Genomic DNA, 18,286 nt, shown 5'->3' with positions numbered 1-18,286 from the left:
CCCTACCTACTACCTACCTCCCTACCTACTACCTACCTCCCTACCTACTACCTACCTCCCTACCTACTACCTACCTCCCTACCTACTACCTACCTTCCTAGGTATGTACACGTCCATAAACAGTAGGATGACGCGAAGAGCCCATCCTCTATCTTCCCTTATTGTCAGTCGCTTGAGGCTTTGCCTCTTCCTCAGCTCACCATTTTCTTTTCGCTTCCTGAGCAATCCCTGAGTGCTTCTGGAGTCTTGGATACCTGAGCCTTTTCGGTTTCTCTCTCTCTCCCTCTCTTAGATCTTCTTCCCTCCTCCCTCTTCTATTCACAACACTAAATCCCGTCGACTTGAGACGATAAGGACCGCTTGAGACGCTGGAGATCATACGGTCGCACCATAAATCCCAGCCGAGCCTCCCATCAGCAGAGAATCCTGGCAAATCAGGTTCCAAAGGGTCAGGAAACCTAGTACGGAGTACGGAGTACAGGAGTATTCGTCAGGCGCCAAGCTGTACCTGTGGTCCGGGGCTAGACCTTCACGAAAGCCTACGAGCACTCGTAGTAGCCCCTGCAGCGAGGCTGTCCTGATGGACAAGGCATCTGCCCGGTCTCCTAACGCTCGTCCGAAATACGTACCTGCGTCTCGCGCACAAGGATGAAAATCGAGAGCAGGGCTATGATCCCCCACCACATGTATCTCGCTGACCTAGGTTGATCATCTGGTTCATTGACGGGGCTACAGTCGTCTCTGTCAAGCGCTCAAAATCAATGGAGAGCTGCATCGAGGATCCTCTTCCTGACTTCATCGCTGAAACTGGTAGCGACGGCTTCCTGGTCTGTCATGACGTTCATTTCGGCATCAACGGCAGCTTCGTAGGCCTTGAGCACGTTGTCCTCGTCGACCCTGACCCCATCTTCGGCCAGAATTTTAATACACTCTGAGATCCGCGCGATTTCCCGTCTGGTGCCCTCTCCAATATCGTCGTTTTGGCTCGAGTAGATGGCACTGCTGACCACGTCGTCGAGATTGGAAATGCTGACACCGCCGCTCATCCTGCCCTGGTCTTCGGCTTGTTCCATGTGCTTGCTCAGCCAGATGTATCCGTTCACCCCGAGGATGACGTTGACGTCTCCGCCACCTTGGGCGCCGCTGTTGATCGTGAAGACTTGTCTTCGGCTGCGAACGACGCCGCCGCCGCCGCCGGTCCCAGTCACCGCAAGGAACATGCCATTTCGGAGCTTGCCGTATTTCAGACTTCGAGTGTGCAAGTTTGCCGTCCCGTCACTGCTCCTCAGTTGTTGAACTTCCGCAACGAGTAGATCTCCTTCTTGGAAGTAATTCCGCATCTGCAGTTCATCGGCGGTTGTGCGGCGCCTCAGCACACCTCCGGGGAGATTGATGGACGACAAGGGTAACTGTGCCAATAATGGTGCCGCAACGTCCACTTTCCACTGGTTCTTTTGAACTTCCACTATCCGGCCGACAACCAGGTCGCCAATTTCCGGCGTATATCTTGCGCGGAGAGGGGCGACTGAAAGGAGTTTGTTCGTCTTTTTGAGCGGGCCCGCAAGGGTTGCGATCATGGTGGTTGATTGCTCAGGCATGAAGGTACCATGTCCCCTAAGACTGTGTCAGTGGACCTTTTTCCCTCGATTTCGCACCAGACCTATTCTCACCCACCTCATCCATTGCGTATCCTCAGTAATTACTTCTCCGGGCAGCGCTATCTGTCTGGATGAAGATGACAGTCGGCGGCGTTTTGACGGTCGTCCGCCATATTCGTGCTCTGAGGAATCACCGTCCTCCTCATCCTCGTACACATCGGGTTGCACAATCTCCTCCTCAGAGTCTGGTGGTAGCACAGCTAAGCCCATATTTGCTAATTCTCTGTCAAAGCTGCGTTGAAGAGTTGGGGGGATGCGAAGCAAATGTGCAGCGAATTGGAGATTTCGGAAGAACCTCGGAATGTCACGTGGCGATAGTGAGAAGAGCTTGGCATCTTCTTATCGATACGGTTGAGAAAACGTTTCGTCGGAAGTCACCAACAAACGCAAAAGAGACAAGCCCACCTCTTCCGCCACTACCTCGACTTGGATCTGGTCTGCCTGCTACATCGTCACGATGGTACGCCATAAGAAAGACGGTTCCTCTTCCAAGTCCAAGAAGTTTTCTACCAGATCGCGGCATACCCCTCGCTCGACACGCGATCCTCGAGAAGGTGGCGACGACGATGCCATTCCTGAGCGCCCGCCTTTCAAAGCAGCATGCTGGGATTTTGGTCATTGTGACTCAAAGCGCTGCAGCGGCAAGAGACTCATGCATTTCGGCATGATGCGAGAGTTAGCTGTGGGTCAGAAATTTCCTGGAGTAGTCATCTCGTGAGTGAATGTCTCTTCAACGCTCCTTCGTCACGCTGACAAACCGTCCAGGCCCAACGCAAAGCAGATCTTATCACCAGCAGACCGAGAACTACTCGAACAGCATGGCGCCGCGGTGGTGGAATGTTCTTGGGTCAGGGTACAGGAAGTTCCCTTTTCACGGATAGGCGGGAAATGCGAACGGCTTCTGCCCTATCTTGTCGCCGCCAACCCCGTCAACTACGGGAGGCCGTGGAGGCTTAACTGTGTCGAAGCCCTTGCCGCATGCTTTTGCATTTGTGGGCATGACGATTGGGCCGAGATCATCCTACAGCATTTTCCCTATGGCAAACCGTTTCTCGAAATAAACTCTCAACTTTTCAAGCGGTACGCCGCATGTCAGAACGAAGAGGACATCAAGAAGGCCGAGGAAAAGTGGCTCGCCAAGCTAGAGAAAGAGTATGCAGACAGCCGAGTCAACAAAGATCCCGCTGGTGGAGAAGATGACTGGGCTGGGGGGAATATGAATAGGAGGGAGGTCTACGAGTCTGACGACGAAGAGGCTGAAGAAGATGAAGATGCCGATTCGGAGGCAGATAATGAGCACGGCCCACTGCAGCAAGGCGTACCTCTGGACCTCCCCCCTGACGAAGAAGATGAAGACGAAGAGGCTGAGATGGCTGAGATCCGCCGCAAGATCCTCGCCTCCAAGCCATTCACGGACAACTTCCCTGCAGAGCCCCCAAAGAAGGACATACAGCCGCCCAAAAGCGAGGCAATCGATAATAGCGATACCAGAATGACACTCCCATCGACAGGACAGCCGCGGGAGTTGGTTGATTCGGACGCAGAATCAGGCTCTGCCGAGGAAGACTACGACGACTTTGACCAGATTGCAAATGCGACGCCGGTGACCGACCGCACGGGCCTAGTGGCACGCGAAAGACAGAAGAAGCTCGAACAAGCGAGTGCCTCATTTTCACGTACAATGCTCTCTGCCCCGAAAAGGTGGTAGCATCTTCGCGACGCGATTGCGTTGATTCGAGGTCGAATTTCTTGGTGGCTTTGTGAAGTTTGCATGATTCATATTCAGCATATCGGACATGTTTCACTCTACGACGTGTGAGCCTCCATCGTCATTCGCTTGGGAATTGGCAAGACGAGGAGTCACATGGAACCCACAGTCAAGGATATTTGGCCTGGGTTCAAAACCAAGAACACGAGATTGGAGTGAATGGACGAAGATGGGCAATTTCCACACTCCAAAGACCGAGAATATTCAGCGGAATCGATCCTCCGAATATATAGGCTGTCCGCGAAGTCACCGATGTCGCTCACATAGTGTTAGAGCTGCCGCTTTGTTATTGGTGGGCATCGAAAAATCCAACATTGCCGGCCATAGGAACGGCCAGACCATCTGGACGGAAGTCAGCCTTCTCTGGCCCAGTCACTAGCGCCCGAACGCAATCGGCACTCAGATGTCGCAGGCATTCAGTCGACTGTCCAAATTCGCTTCCGCACAGCGGTGAAAGGGCATTGGCACATGTACCAGAGGGCCAGCAGATGATCATGCCAACGAAATAAGCAGCACCGATTTCCTCGCATATAGCGATATCGAGGGGCACTCGGTGGGTCAATGATCTTCTGGTATCGACACAGGTTTAACAACACCAGCGGTTGTCTTTTCCGGTCTCACAGGCTCTCTGCGTCAAGCCCCTCAGCTCTCAATCACCAGGTGCACAGATCCTCCGCATTGGGGGAACGAAAGAACAGTCTTGAACTGCGCGTCGCTCCAAGTAGCTTCGTTGGAGGTGCATACATGTTTGCGGCCCTCAGACCTTACGGGCTTGGGCGTGCCGTCCGCAGCACAGAACATGTCCTTAGGGAAAGTTAAAAGGCCATGGCTGGTGGGGTCAACATGAATGACAGGCCACCAGTTATGTGCCTTTGGAAGGGATGTCCGTTGACGTCTATGGGCCGCATAAGCGAGATGGTTTCAGAGTCCGTGCAGCTGGCAATGTTTGCTTCCAATACATGCAAGGGAGGCGACGACCAGGGTGGTCATAAGCTGGATTGTATTCTCCGACCAGTGAAATTGCTCCAGGGGCTGTTTTCCGTCGAGCCTCACTGTCTCGCCATGGATATACCGAGATATTTGCCTTTCTCCGCGCAACTGAGCACACATCCTCGCTTTCGATATCACCCTGTAGAAAGTACAAGAGCGCACGGTGGCATAGGGCAACCCAGCGCCCAAGTGATCGTCTTCACTGCGACATTGGGGCGACCGGGCTGCTGATCCGGTGGAGATCACGGAGGGGAATTCTCGTCAGACGCCTCACTGTGTCTCAATGCGCCTCAATGGATGCTCGGATATTCTAGCCGCGGAACTCGGGCGGGTGGTGCTGAACCTTCTTGTCCCGCTAGCAAAACACAAAACTTGCAGCTCTTCCAAGCGAGCCACTGCCCGAGTTGGGAGGGGAGGAGGTGCGAGCAAGTGGGACGTATTGGCGAAGTTGATGGTCCAAGGAGAGCCGATGCAGGAGTTGTTGCCTTTTCAGGAGTCTCCCAGCACCGATCCCCATGTGCTGGTCTTCTGCTCTGGCTTATACGAGAGATTATTGGGGAGTGACCGGGACAGTCCACACACACATCTTATAGATATCGGGTGACAAAGGATTGTAGACGGAGTATACAGAGTCGATTCCTCCCATTTGACCCTCTACAGCCAGCAGTAAAGGCATTTTTTGCACAGAGTCCGCAAGGAGGACTAGATAGAAGTAATCTCCCGGTGGTGGATAAATAGTCACTATTCCAGAGAAGATGAAATAGTCCGCCAACGCCTGTGCACCTTCTCCAACACGATAGCTTTTACATCGACGATATAGACCAACCCATGGTCATTCACCCCTCCAGCAGGGGTGGAAATTATTGAGGCTCTCGTCCGAACCGATCAGAAAACCAAGGCTAGAGAGGGGGTAAAAAACCAAAAAAAAAAAAAAACCGAAAACAACAAAAAAAACCGAGAAGCATTTTGACACCGTGGTCATCCCAGCGCCCCCGATCGACGAGTGGCAGCGGTGGACCGGGGCCATGCCGGCAATTAGGGATCGAACATGGGGTGGCGCGCAGGGTGGTGGGCCTGTCCGTAGGGGAATTGATGCAGGGTGGCCATCGTCGGCACGCTGAAGGACATTGACGGGCCGTAAAACGAGGGGATTGGTTGCGTCGTCGGCGCGGTGCACAGACTCATGTCGAGAAAGGCGTCGACGTCCAGCTGCGGTTCCGGGTCCACGGCGTGCGGCCCGTGAAAGAACGCCTGTGCGTCGTGAGAAGGAAACGCCCGTGTCCTCGCGGGCCCGGACGTGCGTGGCGCGGGCGAGAGCGAGGACGCCAGCACAAACTGCGCCTTCATGTCCATCTCTTCGGCCGGCGTGTGAACCTCAGATTCCAGGGGCAGGCTGATGCTGGTGCTGGTGTTGGTGGTGCTCGTCGCCAGCACCCGCTCATTGGATGTGCGCGGGCTGCTGGACGCAGAATCGGTCGAGGCAACCGATCGCTTCTCCACTTCCTCGCCCTCGCGGCGCGCGGTCGTGCTCTGGATATGTCCCTGCCTCTGCCCTTTGCTGGCGTGGAAGAAGGGCGTCGATCGTCCGACCTCGCCCAGAAAGGTTGGGTCGTCGAGATCAGGCGTCAAGAGGCCGAGCCCCTTCAGGATGTCGGCCGTCGAGACCTCTCCCTGAGACTCGTCTGGGATGTCCCCCGGAAAGCCGGTCCTTCTTCGACAGGCCCAATAGAGTCTCTGCAGGGCGACATCGGTGACCTCGCGCATTTGATAGTAGCTAAGGGAAAAAAAACCCCCCAGGTTAGCCGCGTTTTGCGAGTTTTTGGCATGGGGGGGATGTAGACGCTCTCTCACTCACTAGTTTCTCGCTTCTCGCCTTCTGGCCGAGTATACACACGCGCTGTCGGTAGCTCTGCAGAGTTTGCATGCTTGATCTCCATCGCACTGTTGGGGAATCAGCGCAAATAGTCCAGCAGAATAGAATTTGACGCAAAATAACCTTTGCCTTCTTGATCCTGCACCTATCGCATCTGTATTATAAAACACCCCAACATCAGCACATTTTATCCAAGACTCCAGACATCAAAGCCGCAAGAACAAATGCTCCTGGAAAACGGGGAAAGAACTCACGCCCGCGAAGTCCTGCCACGAGAAGTTGTGCGTTTTGTTTTGGACGTCGTCTTGGTGTTGCCACTCAGCTTGGGCGCTGGTTTCAGGGCCTTCATGATTGTTGTTGACAAGTAGTGATAACACGTAGCCTAGGCAAGTCGTTGCAAGCCAGAGGTTTGTGGGCGCAGGGGTTCGTGTACTTGATATCCAAATCGCGCCACGCGTGGCTAGGAGTGAGTCGAACCCAGCCAACCAAGGTTTCCACACATCTGTTGTCATGGCCCGCTCGTGAGCAGGGCTGAAGAGACGTGCGGCCCCGGTTTTACGGCGGGCGCATTCGCTTTTGGCAGCTAATAGGTATCTTCAACTAAACATGGAGGCAATATCTGCAGGTTTTGCGCACAACAATCCCACCAAGCGGGTACCACGGGGTGGCCAGGAGCCTGGTCGTGACAGGTTCACAGCGCCACTAGCACCCGGAACAATTCTCTTCAGTCGAGACTGCATCATTTTCCGGCATCACGGCCACTCAGGCCCTAGAAGATGCCTGCAGGATGACGTCGGAAGAGCCTTGGAGCGCATCAGGGGATGCGACGAGCGAGGGGGAGTTGGAGAACAGATAGACCAGGCCGAAGTAGCCGTGGCGCCCACGGTCTGAGGACAGTGTGAGATGGCCTGACAGGGCCTGAGTACGAATCAATGTCCTTAGTGGCCTCTGGAAGTTCGTCGTCGAGATCTCAAGCACTTACCTATTTCAACTAACCGCTGTGCCAGGAAGTGGCCAAGTGACAGGGACTTGATGCAGATGAAAGAGTTGGGTCTCCTTGAGATCCTTGGCCTGGCCCGCTTTTAGTGGCTTGGTGGATAACCTGCTGTAGTCATGACCAATGGGAGCACGGGTTTGGAATCGGGGAAATGGTGTCAAGTGTCCTTGGTGGAGACACAGCGGGGTTTTCCGCCCCTCACTTTTTTTTTAACGTTGCCCTCTGTCAGTTTCCAGTCGATATAGGCACAGGGCATGTTGGCTTTGTGCATTGCGCCGGATATGGGAGATTTGGTGGGCTTTGGGAGATATCGCTGATGACGTGCCCCACTCGTCCATTGTCACCGGCCATGTCATATATACCGTGCTTGGACGCCGAGACAATTGGGGGCCGAGGAGCGTGTCCGTTGCCCCAACTCATTCGCCCCGGAAATAACTTTCTCCTGAATGCCGTGTTGCACCAATTGATATGCACGCGAGAAATGATCCGCGGCAATCTGCTGCAGACCTTCACGTATTCCAGGTAGGATCAGCCTCTTTGGGAGGCACGGAGGTTACACAGGCAGGACGAAATCCAGGGTGGTTGTGGAGGCCGCCCAAAAGAGCATTGTCGATCGCGGCTCTTTTCTCCGGGCCTGGTCTTTTCCAGATCCTGCTAAATAGCTAGCGGAAGTAATACCCCCTCCCTTGATACTTTTTGCCACGCCTACTCCACGCCCTGATCAATGCAGCCATTCCTTTCCCCTGCAAAAGCTATGCAACCTCGTCCCCAAATACCCAGACACACCCCCCCCCCTCGACATCTCAATCAATTGGATCAGAGATCCCCACTTCGTGGCAGGATTTCTGTCCCGGGGGGAGGGGGGGTGGTGACGAAAGTCGCAAAGGTCTCCTACATCATATCCCGTGTTCAATCCCCCCAAATATGGGCTGCATCAAGCTATACAAGAGCGTTCTGCGATCATTCATGATCACCGCTCTGAACAGTCGTCAATTTGTTTGGACCATATCGAGACCAGACCCCAATGACTTTAAACACCGAGTTTACGACTTCGCCTGCCCTCGCAGACGACGCCAACGCCTGGCAGTTTGCATTATGCCCCGAAATCCTGTATGATCAAGGCCAAACCCAAGAATCGCCCATTTTCAGCGACAGTGATCTCTTCTTCCCGGCCGCGGGAGCCCCTTCAGCGGGCCTCGTCCCACAAAGACGGGCTCCGCCCGAGTTTGTCCAGCCTCGGGACCTCCACCCCGGCGACCCCTCGGGGTCGACTTCGCCCGCAAGCCAAACTTCTCAGCTGGGCCGGACGGCCTCCATCGACTCGGCGACCAGCAGCCCCGTCTCGCTGAGCCACCACCAGCAGCTCCTCCGGCGGATGTCCCTGGCGTCGGTGGAGCTGAACGACGACGCGTACCGGCCGCGAAACACCCCGGCGCGGCGGAAGAAGAGCACGACCGGCCGCATCGCCCCGCGCTCTGAAAAGCACGCCCGCGAGCTGGAGCTGAACCGCCGGGCCGCGACCAAGTGCCGGAACCGGCAAAAGGTCTTCATCGAGCACCTCCAGCAGCGGTGCCGCAAGGAGGAGGAGAAACTGCACGTGCAGACCTCCCTCGTCTCGGCCCTGCACGACGAGGTCGTCGCCTTGAGGAACGAGGTCCTGCGCCAAAGCTTCTGCGACTGCCGCTTCTTGTCGAGCGCGGGCGCGACGGTACCCCTGCACTCGTGACGCTGGATGGGCTACCGGGGGTGTGTCATGTTCGTGCGAGAGGGGCCCGCAAACAAAGTCAGGAAAACAACCGACGTGGGTCCCCCGAGATAGTTATTGTGTTCCCCCGCCCCCCCGGAATTCGACGAGACACCCCTCCCACGGGCCCTCAAACTGTTCCAAAAAGCCATCGGCTGAGAAGCCATGCTTGTGTTGTTGATGCATCTACCTGATCGGTCGAAACCCAGTCAAGACCGCTGTCCACACCGAGTATGGGTGGTGGGAAGAGGACGAATGTTAACGATTCAACGCTGAGAGGACTTTTGCTTTTTCGGGATGGAATCCACGCATGGAAGATCCACATGCAGGGGAGTGGGCGCGGGATTCTTTGTCCTTGTATTGTTTTTGAAGCGCTGGGCTAGGTTCAGAGGCAAACTCCCATTGTTGTTGTTGTTGTGGTTGTGGTTGTGGTTGTATCTGTGTCCTGTATACACATGTCAATTTGTTCCAGTATGCGTGGAAGGTGCCTAATATAAACCTGTCGTTTCCGACATTGCGGGACGGGACCCCCCCAAGAAAAGCATCTTATGAGGCGGGCCTACCCCTTTTTTCATACTTTTTTGAGTAAATAATCATTTCAATCTCCACACATGGCCCAAACCCACGTCAACGGGGATGAACAATGTCCTTGTCATTCTCGAACAAAGGTCCGGGGACGAGACTTCACAGCTGTAATCCCGCCGTCAAGTATCCAAACCTTGCCCAAGCCTCGTGCCGAGACACGAAACATACCTGTGTCAAAGCCGAGTTGTTACAACTTCCTGCGTATTTCTGGCTTCAATGATCGCGCTAGTGGACGAATGGCCTGTGGACAAGAGAACGAGAGATGCTCGAAATGCGAGCCTTGGGGAAGAAATCGAGGATCGGTGTCGGGGATGACATGCCCACTCACATTGGACTATTTTCATCTCTTCTCTCGATTTGGAAAGCCCGACTCTACTTCAATATATACACGTACCGGGGTATGTAGTCCACTCGTGGAGATTCCACGTCTAGAGTTTCGATGCCGCGCTCTCCTTCTTGGCCTCCTCCCTCAAGATGCGCTTCAGGATCTTGCCGCTCGCGTTCTTGGGGATCACGTCCACGAACCGCACCCCGCCTTCCAGCCGCTTGTACCTGGCCAGGTGCCGGGCGACCCAGTCGTAGACGTCCCTGTCGGTCAGACGGCCGGGGTCGACGCCGGGTCGGCGCACGACGTAGGCGCGGGGGGCCTCGCCGTCGAGCTCGGAGGCCGCGGGGACGCCGATGACGGCGGCGTCGACGAGGTCCGGGTGCGTGAGCAGGACGCCCTCGATCTCGGGCGGCGCGACCTGGAAGCCGCGCACCTTGATCAGCTCCTTCTTGCGGTCCACCACGTACCACAGCTTGGTCCGGCCGTCGCAGTACATCATGTCGCCCGTGCGGTAGAACCCGTCGGCGTCGAACGACTCCCGGTTCGCCTCCGGGTTGTTGAAGTAGCCCCGGATCACCGTCGGCCCGCGGGCGCACATCTCGCCCACGACGTCGTAGCCCGTGATGTCGCCCCCTTGGTCGTCGACCAGCTTCAGGTCCATGCCGGGGATCACGCGGCCCACCGAGCCGGTCACGTCATCCTCGGGCCACCGGAACTGCGTGAGGATGCACGTCGTCTCGGTCATGCCCCAGACCTGCGCAAAGGGCGCGTCGGGGCCCAGGTACGGCTTGATCGCCGCCTGGGTCTCCTTGTTCAGGGGCGCCGCGCCGGCCAGGCCGTGCCGGATCGACTTCAGCGAGTACTTCTTGATGAGCGGAGACATGGCGATGGCCACGGCCATGGCCGACACCACGTAGAACTCGGTGACCTTGAACTTCTCGATGTTGGCCAAGAAGGGCTCCAGCTCGAACCGCCGCATGACGTACGCCTTCTCTCCGAGCTTCAGCGTCGAAGTGTGACAGCGAGGCGCGATTGCGGCGTGAAACATGGGGGTCGGGTACAGATTGACCACTTCGTAGGGCTTGTTGTACACCATTGGACTGTAGCAGAGCTCGTGTTGAGCGATCAAGTTCCGGTGCGAAGTTATGGTGGCTTTGGGCAGGCCCGTTGTTCCAGAGCTCGTCAATCGAGCAGCCGTCGTGTTTGCACACGTGTCAAGATCGTCGAAGCGCACCCAGTCTTCTTCACCATGCTGCATCAAGTCTGTCCAGCTGGTGAATCCTTCCGGTACGGACTGGTGGGGCTGTGTGTTGAAAACGCGGACATTAGACTGGGGGATCCTCATATCCTTAGCAGCTTGCATTAGCGAATCAAGCAGCTCGGGTTCACTAATGAGAAAAGTGGCCTGGGTAATGCCAACATGATGCCGCAATTCGAGAGGGGTGTAGCCTGGATTCGTCCCAGCGAACACTGCTCCGGCCCCGACAATGGCAAGGAAGAGTATTGGATAGTAAATGTCATTGAAGGAGTGGATGAGGACACAATCACCCCTTTTCACGCCGGCCTTTCGCAGACCGCCAATCAACTGGCGAATGATCGTGCGGGCTTGCAGGTGTGAAAGGGAGCGATTTGTGTTCGATGCATCGATGAAGATCTGAGCGTTTGTGCCGTAAGCAAGAATGAATTGCAAAAAGGCCATTTCTCCAGACGATGCGACACGGGACCGGGGTGTACAGGTATACTCACTGGTTTGTTGACATCGTATTTTGGCTCATCGAAGATCCACGAGCAGATGTCTTTGTTGGGTATCTCTGGGGCCGCCCCGGACGCGAAAAAGACCATGACTGATTAATCGAGATGAAAGGATTTCGCGAAACCAGGATGGCGTGGTACGTGCTAGTTCTTGCTCAGAGGAGGGGAACCAGAGCTACTTAACCTCGGTGCTGCTGAGGCCAAAAGTCAAACGAGCACTGGAAGAGGAACGAGCGCCCTAATCACCAACTCTGTGCTTTTGAATGAAAGGGGATGATGCCGAGTACTGTCTGAGCTACGTTGATAGAAGCGTTAGCAAAGGGGAGGGTCGGCAGTGAACGAGAAGCATGGAACCTCTTTATGATCAATTCATGGTATAAATACTGGACACTTTGGGATCGCGGAGCTGAGATCAGCACCAAAGGTGATCTTAATGGCCTGACAGAGATATTCTCGAACAAGAAAAGACAGGTCCGTCCTTGTGTGGACCAGATATCAGATCCACAGGAAATCGGCCGCCTGAGAACGAGGCTCACGCACGGCTGCGACGTTTGGTTTCCACACGAGATGAGAATCCTACACATCTCGCCAGCGATACACAAATGGGCCATCGTCAGAGGCCATCGGCTCCGCTAGCCGCGGGAGAGACCTTGTTTCCAATGGAAGAACGAGTGCTGGTTTGTGCAGAGTACTCCATACTCCATACTTCTGGAGTGTGTCGGGTGTCGGCATCTCTGCTTAGCATGGGCTAGCGCTTATCTTTGTTGTATGCTAATACAAGTCAGAAGATGTTTACAAAATGAACGAGAAATCACCCCAAACGGCTTAGGCTTTCCAAACTGAGACACTTCCGATCATAGAAAAGGCTCTGTGAGATGATAGTCAAGCATGCCATGTGTTGCGCGGTTGGGATCTGATTGATAATCCAGGAACGAGAATGAGATGCAAAATACATCAAACTTTTGGCGCTCGATACGCGCGTTCCACGCCGCGGCTTTCCTCCGATCTCAAGGGAGGTTGGAGATCGTAGGGTAACCAGTGACGTGATTAGATATTTCCAGATCGCTGGAACTTGAAGGTGGATGTAATCCATGGCCTCTCTGGCTCTCCTAGAGAGACTTGACGAACCAGATGGTTCCAACATCTCTGCCCTCCTCGCCGCTGACACCGCCATCGATCACAAAGGGGAAACGAGAAAATCCTACGCGAGGATAAAATCTCCCGGCATCTTCATTCGCTGCTGCCATAAGCAGATGAAGACCTCTTGCGCCTTGCTCTTTAGCCGCACCACAAAACCGCTCGATCAAACGCCGACCCCAGCCTTGCTTTTGATATGGGTTTAGTATATCGATATGCATATGCGCCGGCCATTGCTCCATCAGCTGAGGATATTGGGTGTGGAGCATCGCACGAGGGTTGAACATGATTTGTCTCAGTGCGTTTGGGAGGTTTTCATCCCAGCCAGTCTGCTCGTCCGGCCCCGGCTTTTCAAACCCCTGTGATTGTAGGTACGGAATATATGTCTCCTCATACTTTTGTACAAATGACGCGGTGTTGGGGACACCGAGCAGGTAGCCTACTGCAAGACCGTTACCATCATCGAGAACGAAGCAGCTTTCGGGCTCTAGCATTAGGTAGGGTCGACACCAGAGGAATGAGGCATAATGCAGAACTGGGTCACCTGCATTGCGTAGATCTGGCGCGGCGGTTTCACGGAACTAGACTCCTGTTAGAACATGATCATTGACCTGTTGGACTGGCTAACGAACGATATGGATCATTGCGTCCTTGTCCGACTCCTGGTACATGCGGATGAGAGCCATTGTGAGTGTCTACGCAGGTGAGTATGGTGAAAAGTGGGAGGGCTCCTTGCAGCAGTATCAACTAGGTTGTGGATGGTTTTGGCGGGCGCGAGAAGCGTAGGACTGCTCTATGTGCCCATATAAACAGAGACACTGACTCACCGTCCATGGCGACCTGCCATCTTTGAGCTGTGGATTGAAGTTGTCAGGTTGCAGCGAGAGCAACGACGCGGATTGTCGGAAATAAGCGTCGAGATTCCCGACAAAGAGCCGAAGTTTAACCAGAAATTCTGGAAGGTTTGCCGACAACCAGTGACAATCTCAGCCTTGCACGCCTTGCGCTCCTTCCGTGGCTCCTCTTTTAGATCTGCTTCTGTTATCACAGAGTTACTCTACTTCAAAGAATGTGTCTGCCTCTGAGACCCCACGATGGCTGCGAAGAGGAGATCGCACGTCTCCTCTAAAGCGTATAATCCCTTGCAGTCATAGAGCAAAAAAACTGAAATGAGACGATAGTGAATTTGCGATGTCTGAGCAAAGAGCGGTCCTTAGCAACGAACTGCGGGGTGTCCGTCAACTTCCTGCGACTTCGGACGCTTAAGGCGTCTCCGCTTGCCCGGGGAAAAGAGGGGGACTGGGAGCGTCAACACCACGGGAGATTGATGATTCAAGAGGTTTGCCAGTCGTTGCGATCTGAATCACTGGTAAATCACAGCATTCCATGTCCGAAGGACTGAAATCAGTGCCCGAGAAAAACCCGACCTGCAGAAGACTGCATTATCACAAGGGTCTATAGCTTCATTGTGGGGGCTGGTCAGGATCACTGTACGTCTGAATGGCGTTGTCCAGGTGGGCATCAGCGCTGTCGAAGACGTGGGAGTAGTGGTGAATGGAAATACACCGCCTCCCCCGCTCTGCTCAGTAAGTAGGCACGTCTTTTCCTCAAAACGGATTCTTGAACCTCGCGACAACAACTCAAGTATCTGATTGGTGGTTTGTCGTGTCTTCTCCAATCCGCTGCAACTGGCTACACAGGTCACCGACTACTCAGGGATGCAATCAGCCGGCGATGTTGGCACGGAGAGAAACCCTCTTTGCACCAGTAGGGGCCCCCTGCCATGACACATTACCCATTTCGACATCCGGACAACCTCCTCTGGGCTGCTATTGAGATGTGAACTTGCCTGCTCGCTCTTATGGCCGATCACATGAAGCGCCATGCGGGATGCTTCACTCGCAACCTGCTTGGCTCCGTCTCGATCTGGCCAGCCATGGGATTTCCAAAATGCGCATCAGTGCTGTTTCAAGAATCGCTAGTCCCGTACGATCGAGCCGAGGTCCTGTTTCTGTCTATTTGTACTTGTAGTCGTACGAGGACAAAGAGGCGGAAGGACGGCTCGATCGCCTCCAGCGATGGGCCGCTTATCCGGGCCACGGTATGTCTGGGACGGGTAAAAGTCCATCGAGTATTCGTTTCTCTCGTCCCCGCTGTGGATCAACGATCAAGCGGCCACCCTGATCGGGCTTGTCTCCTTGGCTCCGGGCCACGACAAACCTCGTAGGGTAGACGCCAGTCTGTTTCGCCCTATCAAGGAATGAGATGCATGAATCCGGCGTTTCGATCCTCCTCGTTCTCGGTCTTGGTAGGGATGGTATCTAGGTAGGCACCACAGGAGGGGTATACCTGAAATTTCACATGGGACTCCGACTCCTCAACAACAACACTTCAGCACCCATCTCGATTCTTGCCATCCCCTTCGACGTCCAGCTCCACCAAAAATCTCAATTTTCACCCAACCAACACGGAAATGGACTTCCCCAACATCATCCACGACGTCCAAGGAATCAGTCAGTCGCCCCTCTGTCCCAATCAGTGACCCGAGGCTTCTGCCACTCGGTGCCGAAACCCGAAAGGGCGAGCGCCTTTGAACGAGTAAAAAGGATTTCCTCAACCATTCTTCTCCACCCAATGGTGCGAGAAACTTTATCGGCGAGTTCGGCGGGTGGCTGCAGCACACTACGAGGCCCGAAGAGAGGATCAGTCATCGTTCTTCCTGTGTCCGAGTACCCTTGACACCTACGAGGTACTGGTTGAAGAGTCCTACTCCGCAAATACTAAATTCCGTAGAGAATGTTTCTGTCCGTCTTGTCCTTTTCATAATCAGGTAAGCAGAAGAGTGAAAGGGGAGGACATATTTTACTGTAGACTTTCTGAGTCATAGTCCTCTCTGGTGCCACTCTGCATCTGGGCTGCCACCAAAACCTTCAGGCTTCGGGACGGGGGGGACCCTTGTCGTTTAGATGCCAGCTCCCTCGTAGTAGTGGGACGATTACCTCTTCCGGAATGCTCGCCATGTCCACACCGCCGCCCGTACAAGGCGTGGGGATTTTGCATTCACCCTCCCCCCCTCTCCGTCGCGCCGGAATCGATCCTGATCATGAGTAAAATTTCCCAACGTGGACCTTGAGGGGAATTCAATTGCTTGAAATATGTCTCTATCTCTGGTTTCCACTCTTTTTGTCTGCGTGTCCCCCGGGCACAGGGGCGGGTCATGCAAGTCGGCGGTGAGTGATTCTGTTTGACCCCGTCCGCGCCTCGTACAGCAGTGGTGCCCGAAGCCCGTGTGCATGTACACACCCCTCCTGCGAGCACTCGGGATCGCTAGGTAGATAGATGAATCGAGGGATAGAGAGCTGGCTATCTATCAATGCGATGGGAACGTCGCGAATTGAGAGCAAGGGCCGAGGACACTGAATACAAGCGGCGCAGGTACGTAAGCAGGAATGCCACGAAAGCGCCTGCAACGGAATCTTGTTCAGCCTTTCATCATACAGCGGTTAGATCGACACGAGGCTCATGACTATATACTCCACAAGAAGGAGAAAGAGCAAAGGGCAGAGGAATAATAAGGATAATCGTTTTGTTTCCGTTTGAATGGGGGAATTTCCATTATTCTCTATATCCACTTCAGTTCGACGAGGAACTATCTGCCATCCTGTAAATTAACTTCCCCATTCCTTCCTCATTCTCGGACACATTTGCGTGGGATTCTCGAGAGTACCAAAGACGGACAGAGCAAGTTCTTTGTGTCGAGGGAAGCGGGACACAGGTGTAGAGTGCTAAAGCCTCATCCAATAGCCTGTGACTGATCGCTCCCATCGCCCCAAAGCCCTGACTCTATACTCGTCAAATAGTCCGCTCTGAGTCCCGGTCTTCCGTCCGTCATCTCCTGCCATATGGTCTTCGAGGGTAATTGTCCGCTTCAATATTTGGGGACATCTCAGAAGATCCATTCTCGATTATTCGCAAGCCGTAGCTTGGATGTGCGATCCAAGTCGGGGTCGGGGGCCCATCCGCCCGGCTGGACATCGCATTCGCTGTGTGGGGGGTATCGTTTGAAACCAGTAGAAAAGTCGTCAACATCAAAGTGGTCGTACATCGTGTCGGGTCCCATGAGATGGGATACAGGTGTAGAGTGCTGGAGCCTCATCCAATGGCCTGCGTTTCATCTCACGGGCCTTCGCGACTTCGTCCTCGTTAACGTCAATCCGCCCAGGTCTTCCTCCCCATCCTCCAGATCCAACGGGAACCCATAGTCATCCACCAATTCCAGTTCGGCGTCCGAAGCTCTCTGTGCTTCCGATGACAATTGTCGTTTTCGCTCCTGTGGCATCAAGAACTTTTCGTCTGTTGGTGAGGTTTGGCGCTCGCGCTCTGTTCGCGCAATGTCTTGCAGAAGTAACTCGAGCAGGTGATCATGGCTGAGTTTCAGTCGGAGATCCTCGCGGATAAGCTTGTCCGAGGACTTCCTCCGTGCGGTGTCGGCCAGGTGATATGTTTCTTCGCGGGACAGGCGTCGGGTTGGTGTGAGGTCGCGCGACGGCGGTCTGCTGAGCGGCTCCATCATTGATAGAGGCATCTTGTTGGGTGTGATTGTGTTTTTGGGGGGATTTGTTTGGTTGCTTTAGTGTAGTCGGGAGACACCCAGTATATGAGTGTGCCTATGTGAATGGAAAAGTTTTGCGGTGGATACTGAACGAAGAAAAAATTGGGCTGAGAAGGCGGTGGGTTCTGGTTTTGTTGTATCCAAATAATCTCAATGGGGCGCTGGAGCCTCGCTGTGACATGTGAAGGCTGAAACTCGGATGAATTTTTGTCGTCACGGGGCCTACGACCTGGACGTTCGTGTCGGGGCTTTTTGGTCGATGGCAAAACGTTTGCCGGGCGACTCGTAAGTCTGGCTTTCCTTTCCTTTGGGGAATTGAATGGTTTCTGGGGGAAGAGGATTTCGACTAGACGGACACGAGGTTGCACCTATATTATATCAACTTACTTATGCAGGTTATAGTTTCAACAGACGGATGCCTGAGTCACACAGCCCATGGTATTATCGCCGTGGGAACCATATTTCTCCACCGGACAGTTGCGGTGCGGTGCGTATTCCTAAGGGGCGTTGAGTAAACCCCGTGAGCCGAGTCGGAGCCAAATGCAAGCAGCGTAGATACGCGGACGGGCGTACGAGAGAGGAGCGAGTCTCAGGGCGCAGGGCTTGTCAGCGCCCATTGTCAATCGACTAGCGGGAGAAATAATCAATCAATCAAATCAGAAATGGCTTTTGACTCACGCCTAGCGAACCCAAGAGTGGCAGGGCAGAAGATTGGCTGCTGCCTTCTTGCGCAATGCTCGGAGAGGCGCTCGAATTGGCCCGTCGGATGCGAAGTGCCGTTTGAGCAAATCTTGGGGCCTTTGTGCCTCTGGGCTTTCTTCGCGAGCTTCACCGCATGGAGG

The 18,286-nt window shown here is 54.4% G+C and overlaps 7 protein-coding genes across 7 annotated transcripts; 2 read left to right on the top strand and 5 right to left on the bottom strand.

Moving 5' to 3' along the window:
• Positions 1-71: 71 nt before the first annotated feature.
• PV07_07715 (uncharacterized protein) lies at positions 72-1,884 on the bottom strand. Its single transcript, XM_016394822.1, has 2 exons — positions 1,675-1,884; positions 72-1,614 (listed from the first exon to the last, which is right to left on the bottom strand). Exons 1-2 carry the CDS (start codon positions 1,866-1,868, stop codon positions 759-761), a joined length of 1,050 nt encoding a protein of 349 aa, XP_016248241.1. The 5' UTR covers positions 1,869-1,884; the 3' UTR covers positions 72-758.
• A 159-nt stretch (positions 1,885-2,043) lies between these two features.
• On the top strand, positions 2,044-5,176 carry PV07_07714 (uncharacterized protein). The gene is made up of 2 exons (XM_016394821.1): positions 2,044-2,372; positions 2,424-5,176. Exons 1-2 carry the CDS (start codon positions 2,116-2,118, stop codon positions 3,364-3,366), a joined length of 1,200 nt encoding a protein of 399 aa, XP_016248240.1. The 5' UTR covers positions 2,044-2,115; the 3' UTR covers positions 3,367-5,176.
• Positions 5,177-5,451: 275 nt separating this feature from the next.
• PV07_07713 (uncharacterized protein) lies at positions 5,452-6,638 on the bottom strand (the record flags this gene model as incomplete). The annotated part of the gene is made up of 3 exons (XM_016394820.1): positions 5,452-6,190; positions 6,268-6,357; positions 6,544-6,638. 3 exons carry the CDS (start codon positions 6,636-6,638, stop codon positions 5,452-5,454), a joined length of 924 nt encoding a protein of 307 aa, XP_016248239.1.
• A 1,444-nt stretch (positions 6,639-8,082) lies between these two features.
• On the top strand, positions 8,083-9,559 carry PV07_07712 (uncharacterized protein). The gene has a single exon (XM_016394819.1). It carries the CDS (start codon positions 8,311-8,313, stop codon positions 9,010-9,012), a length of 702 nt encoding a protein of 233 aa, XP_016248238.1. The 5' UTR covers positions 8,083-8,310; the 3' UTR covers positions 9,013-9,559.
• A 404-nt stretch (positions 9,560-9,963) lies between these two features.
• Positions 9,964-12,134, bottom strand: PV07_07711 (uncharacterized protein). Its single transcript, XM_016394818.1, has 2 exons — positions 11,690-12,134; positions 9,964-11,597 (listed from the first exon to the last, which is right to left on the bottom strand). Exons 1-2 carry the CDS (start codon positions 11,783-11,785, stop codon positions 10,044-10,046), a joined length of 1,650 nt encoding a protein of 549 aa, XP_016248237.1. The 5' UTR covers positions 11,786-12,134; the 3' UTR covers positions 9,964-10,043.
• Positions 12,135-12,309: 175 nt separating this feature from the next.
• Positions 12,310-13,699, bottom strand: PV07_07710 (uncharacterized protein). The gene is made up of 2 exons (XM_016394817.1): positions 13,465-13,699; positions 12,310-13,413 (listed from the first exon to the last, which is right to left on the bottom strand). The coding sequence occupies exons 1-2, from the start codon at positions 13,516-13,518 to the stop codon at positions 12,805-12,807; spliced, it is 663 nt and encodes a 220-aa protein (XP_016248236.1). The 5' UTR covers positions 13,519-13,699; the 3' UTR covers positions 12,310-12,804.
• A 2,717-nt stretch (positions 13,700-16,416) lies between these two features.
• PV07_07709 (uncharacterized protein) lies at positions 16,417-17,894 on the bottom strand. The gene has a single exon (XM_016394816.1). The coding sequence runs from the start codon at positions 17,415-17,417 to the stop codon at positions 17,004-17,006; it is 414 nt and encodes a 137-aa protein (XP_016248235.1). The 5' UTR covers positions 17,418-17,894; the 3' UTR covers positions 16,417-17,003.
• Between the last annotated feature and the right edge of the window lie 392 nt (positions 17,895-18,286).

This window comes from Cladophialophora immunda, assembly GCF_000835495.1.
Source record: "Cladophialophora immunda strain CBS 83496 unplaced genomic scaffold supercont1.4, whole genome shotgun sequence".
Lineage (NCBI taxonomy): Eukaryota > Fungi > Ascomycota > Eurotiomycetes > Chaetothyriales > Herpotrichiellaceae > Cladophialophora > Cladophialophora immunda.
The sequence above is the reverse complement of the archived record's forward strand: the minus strand, read 5'-3'. Positions and strand labels throughout refer to the sequence as shown.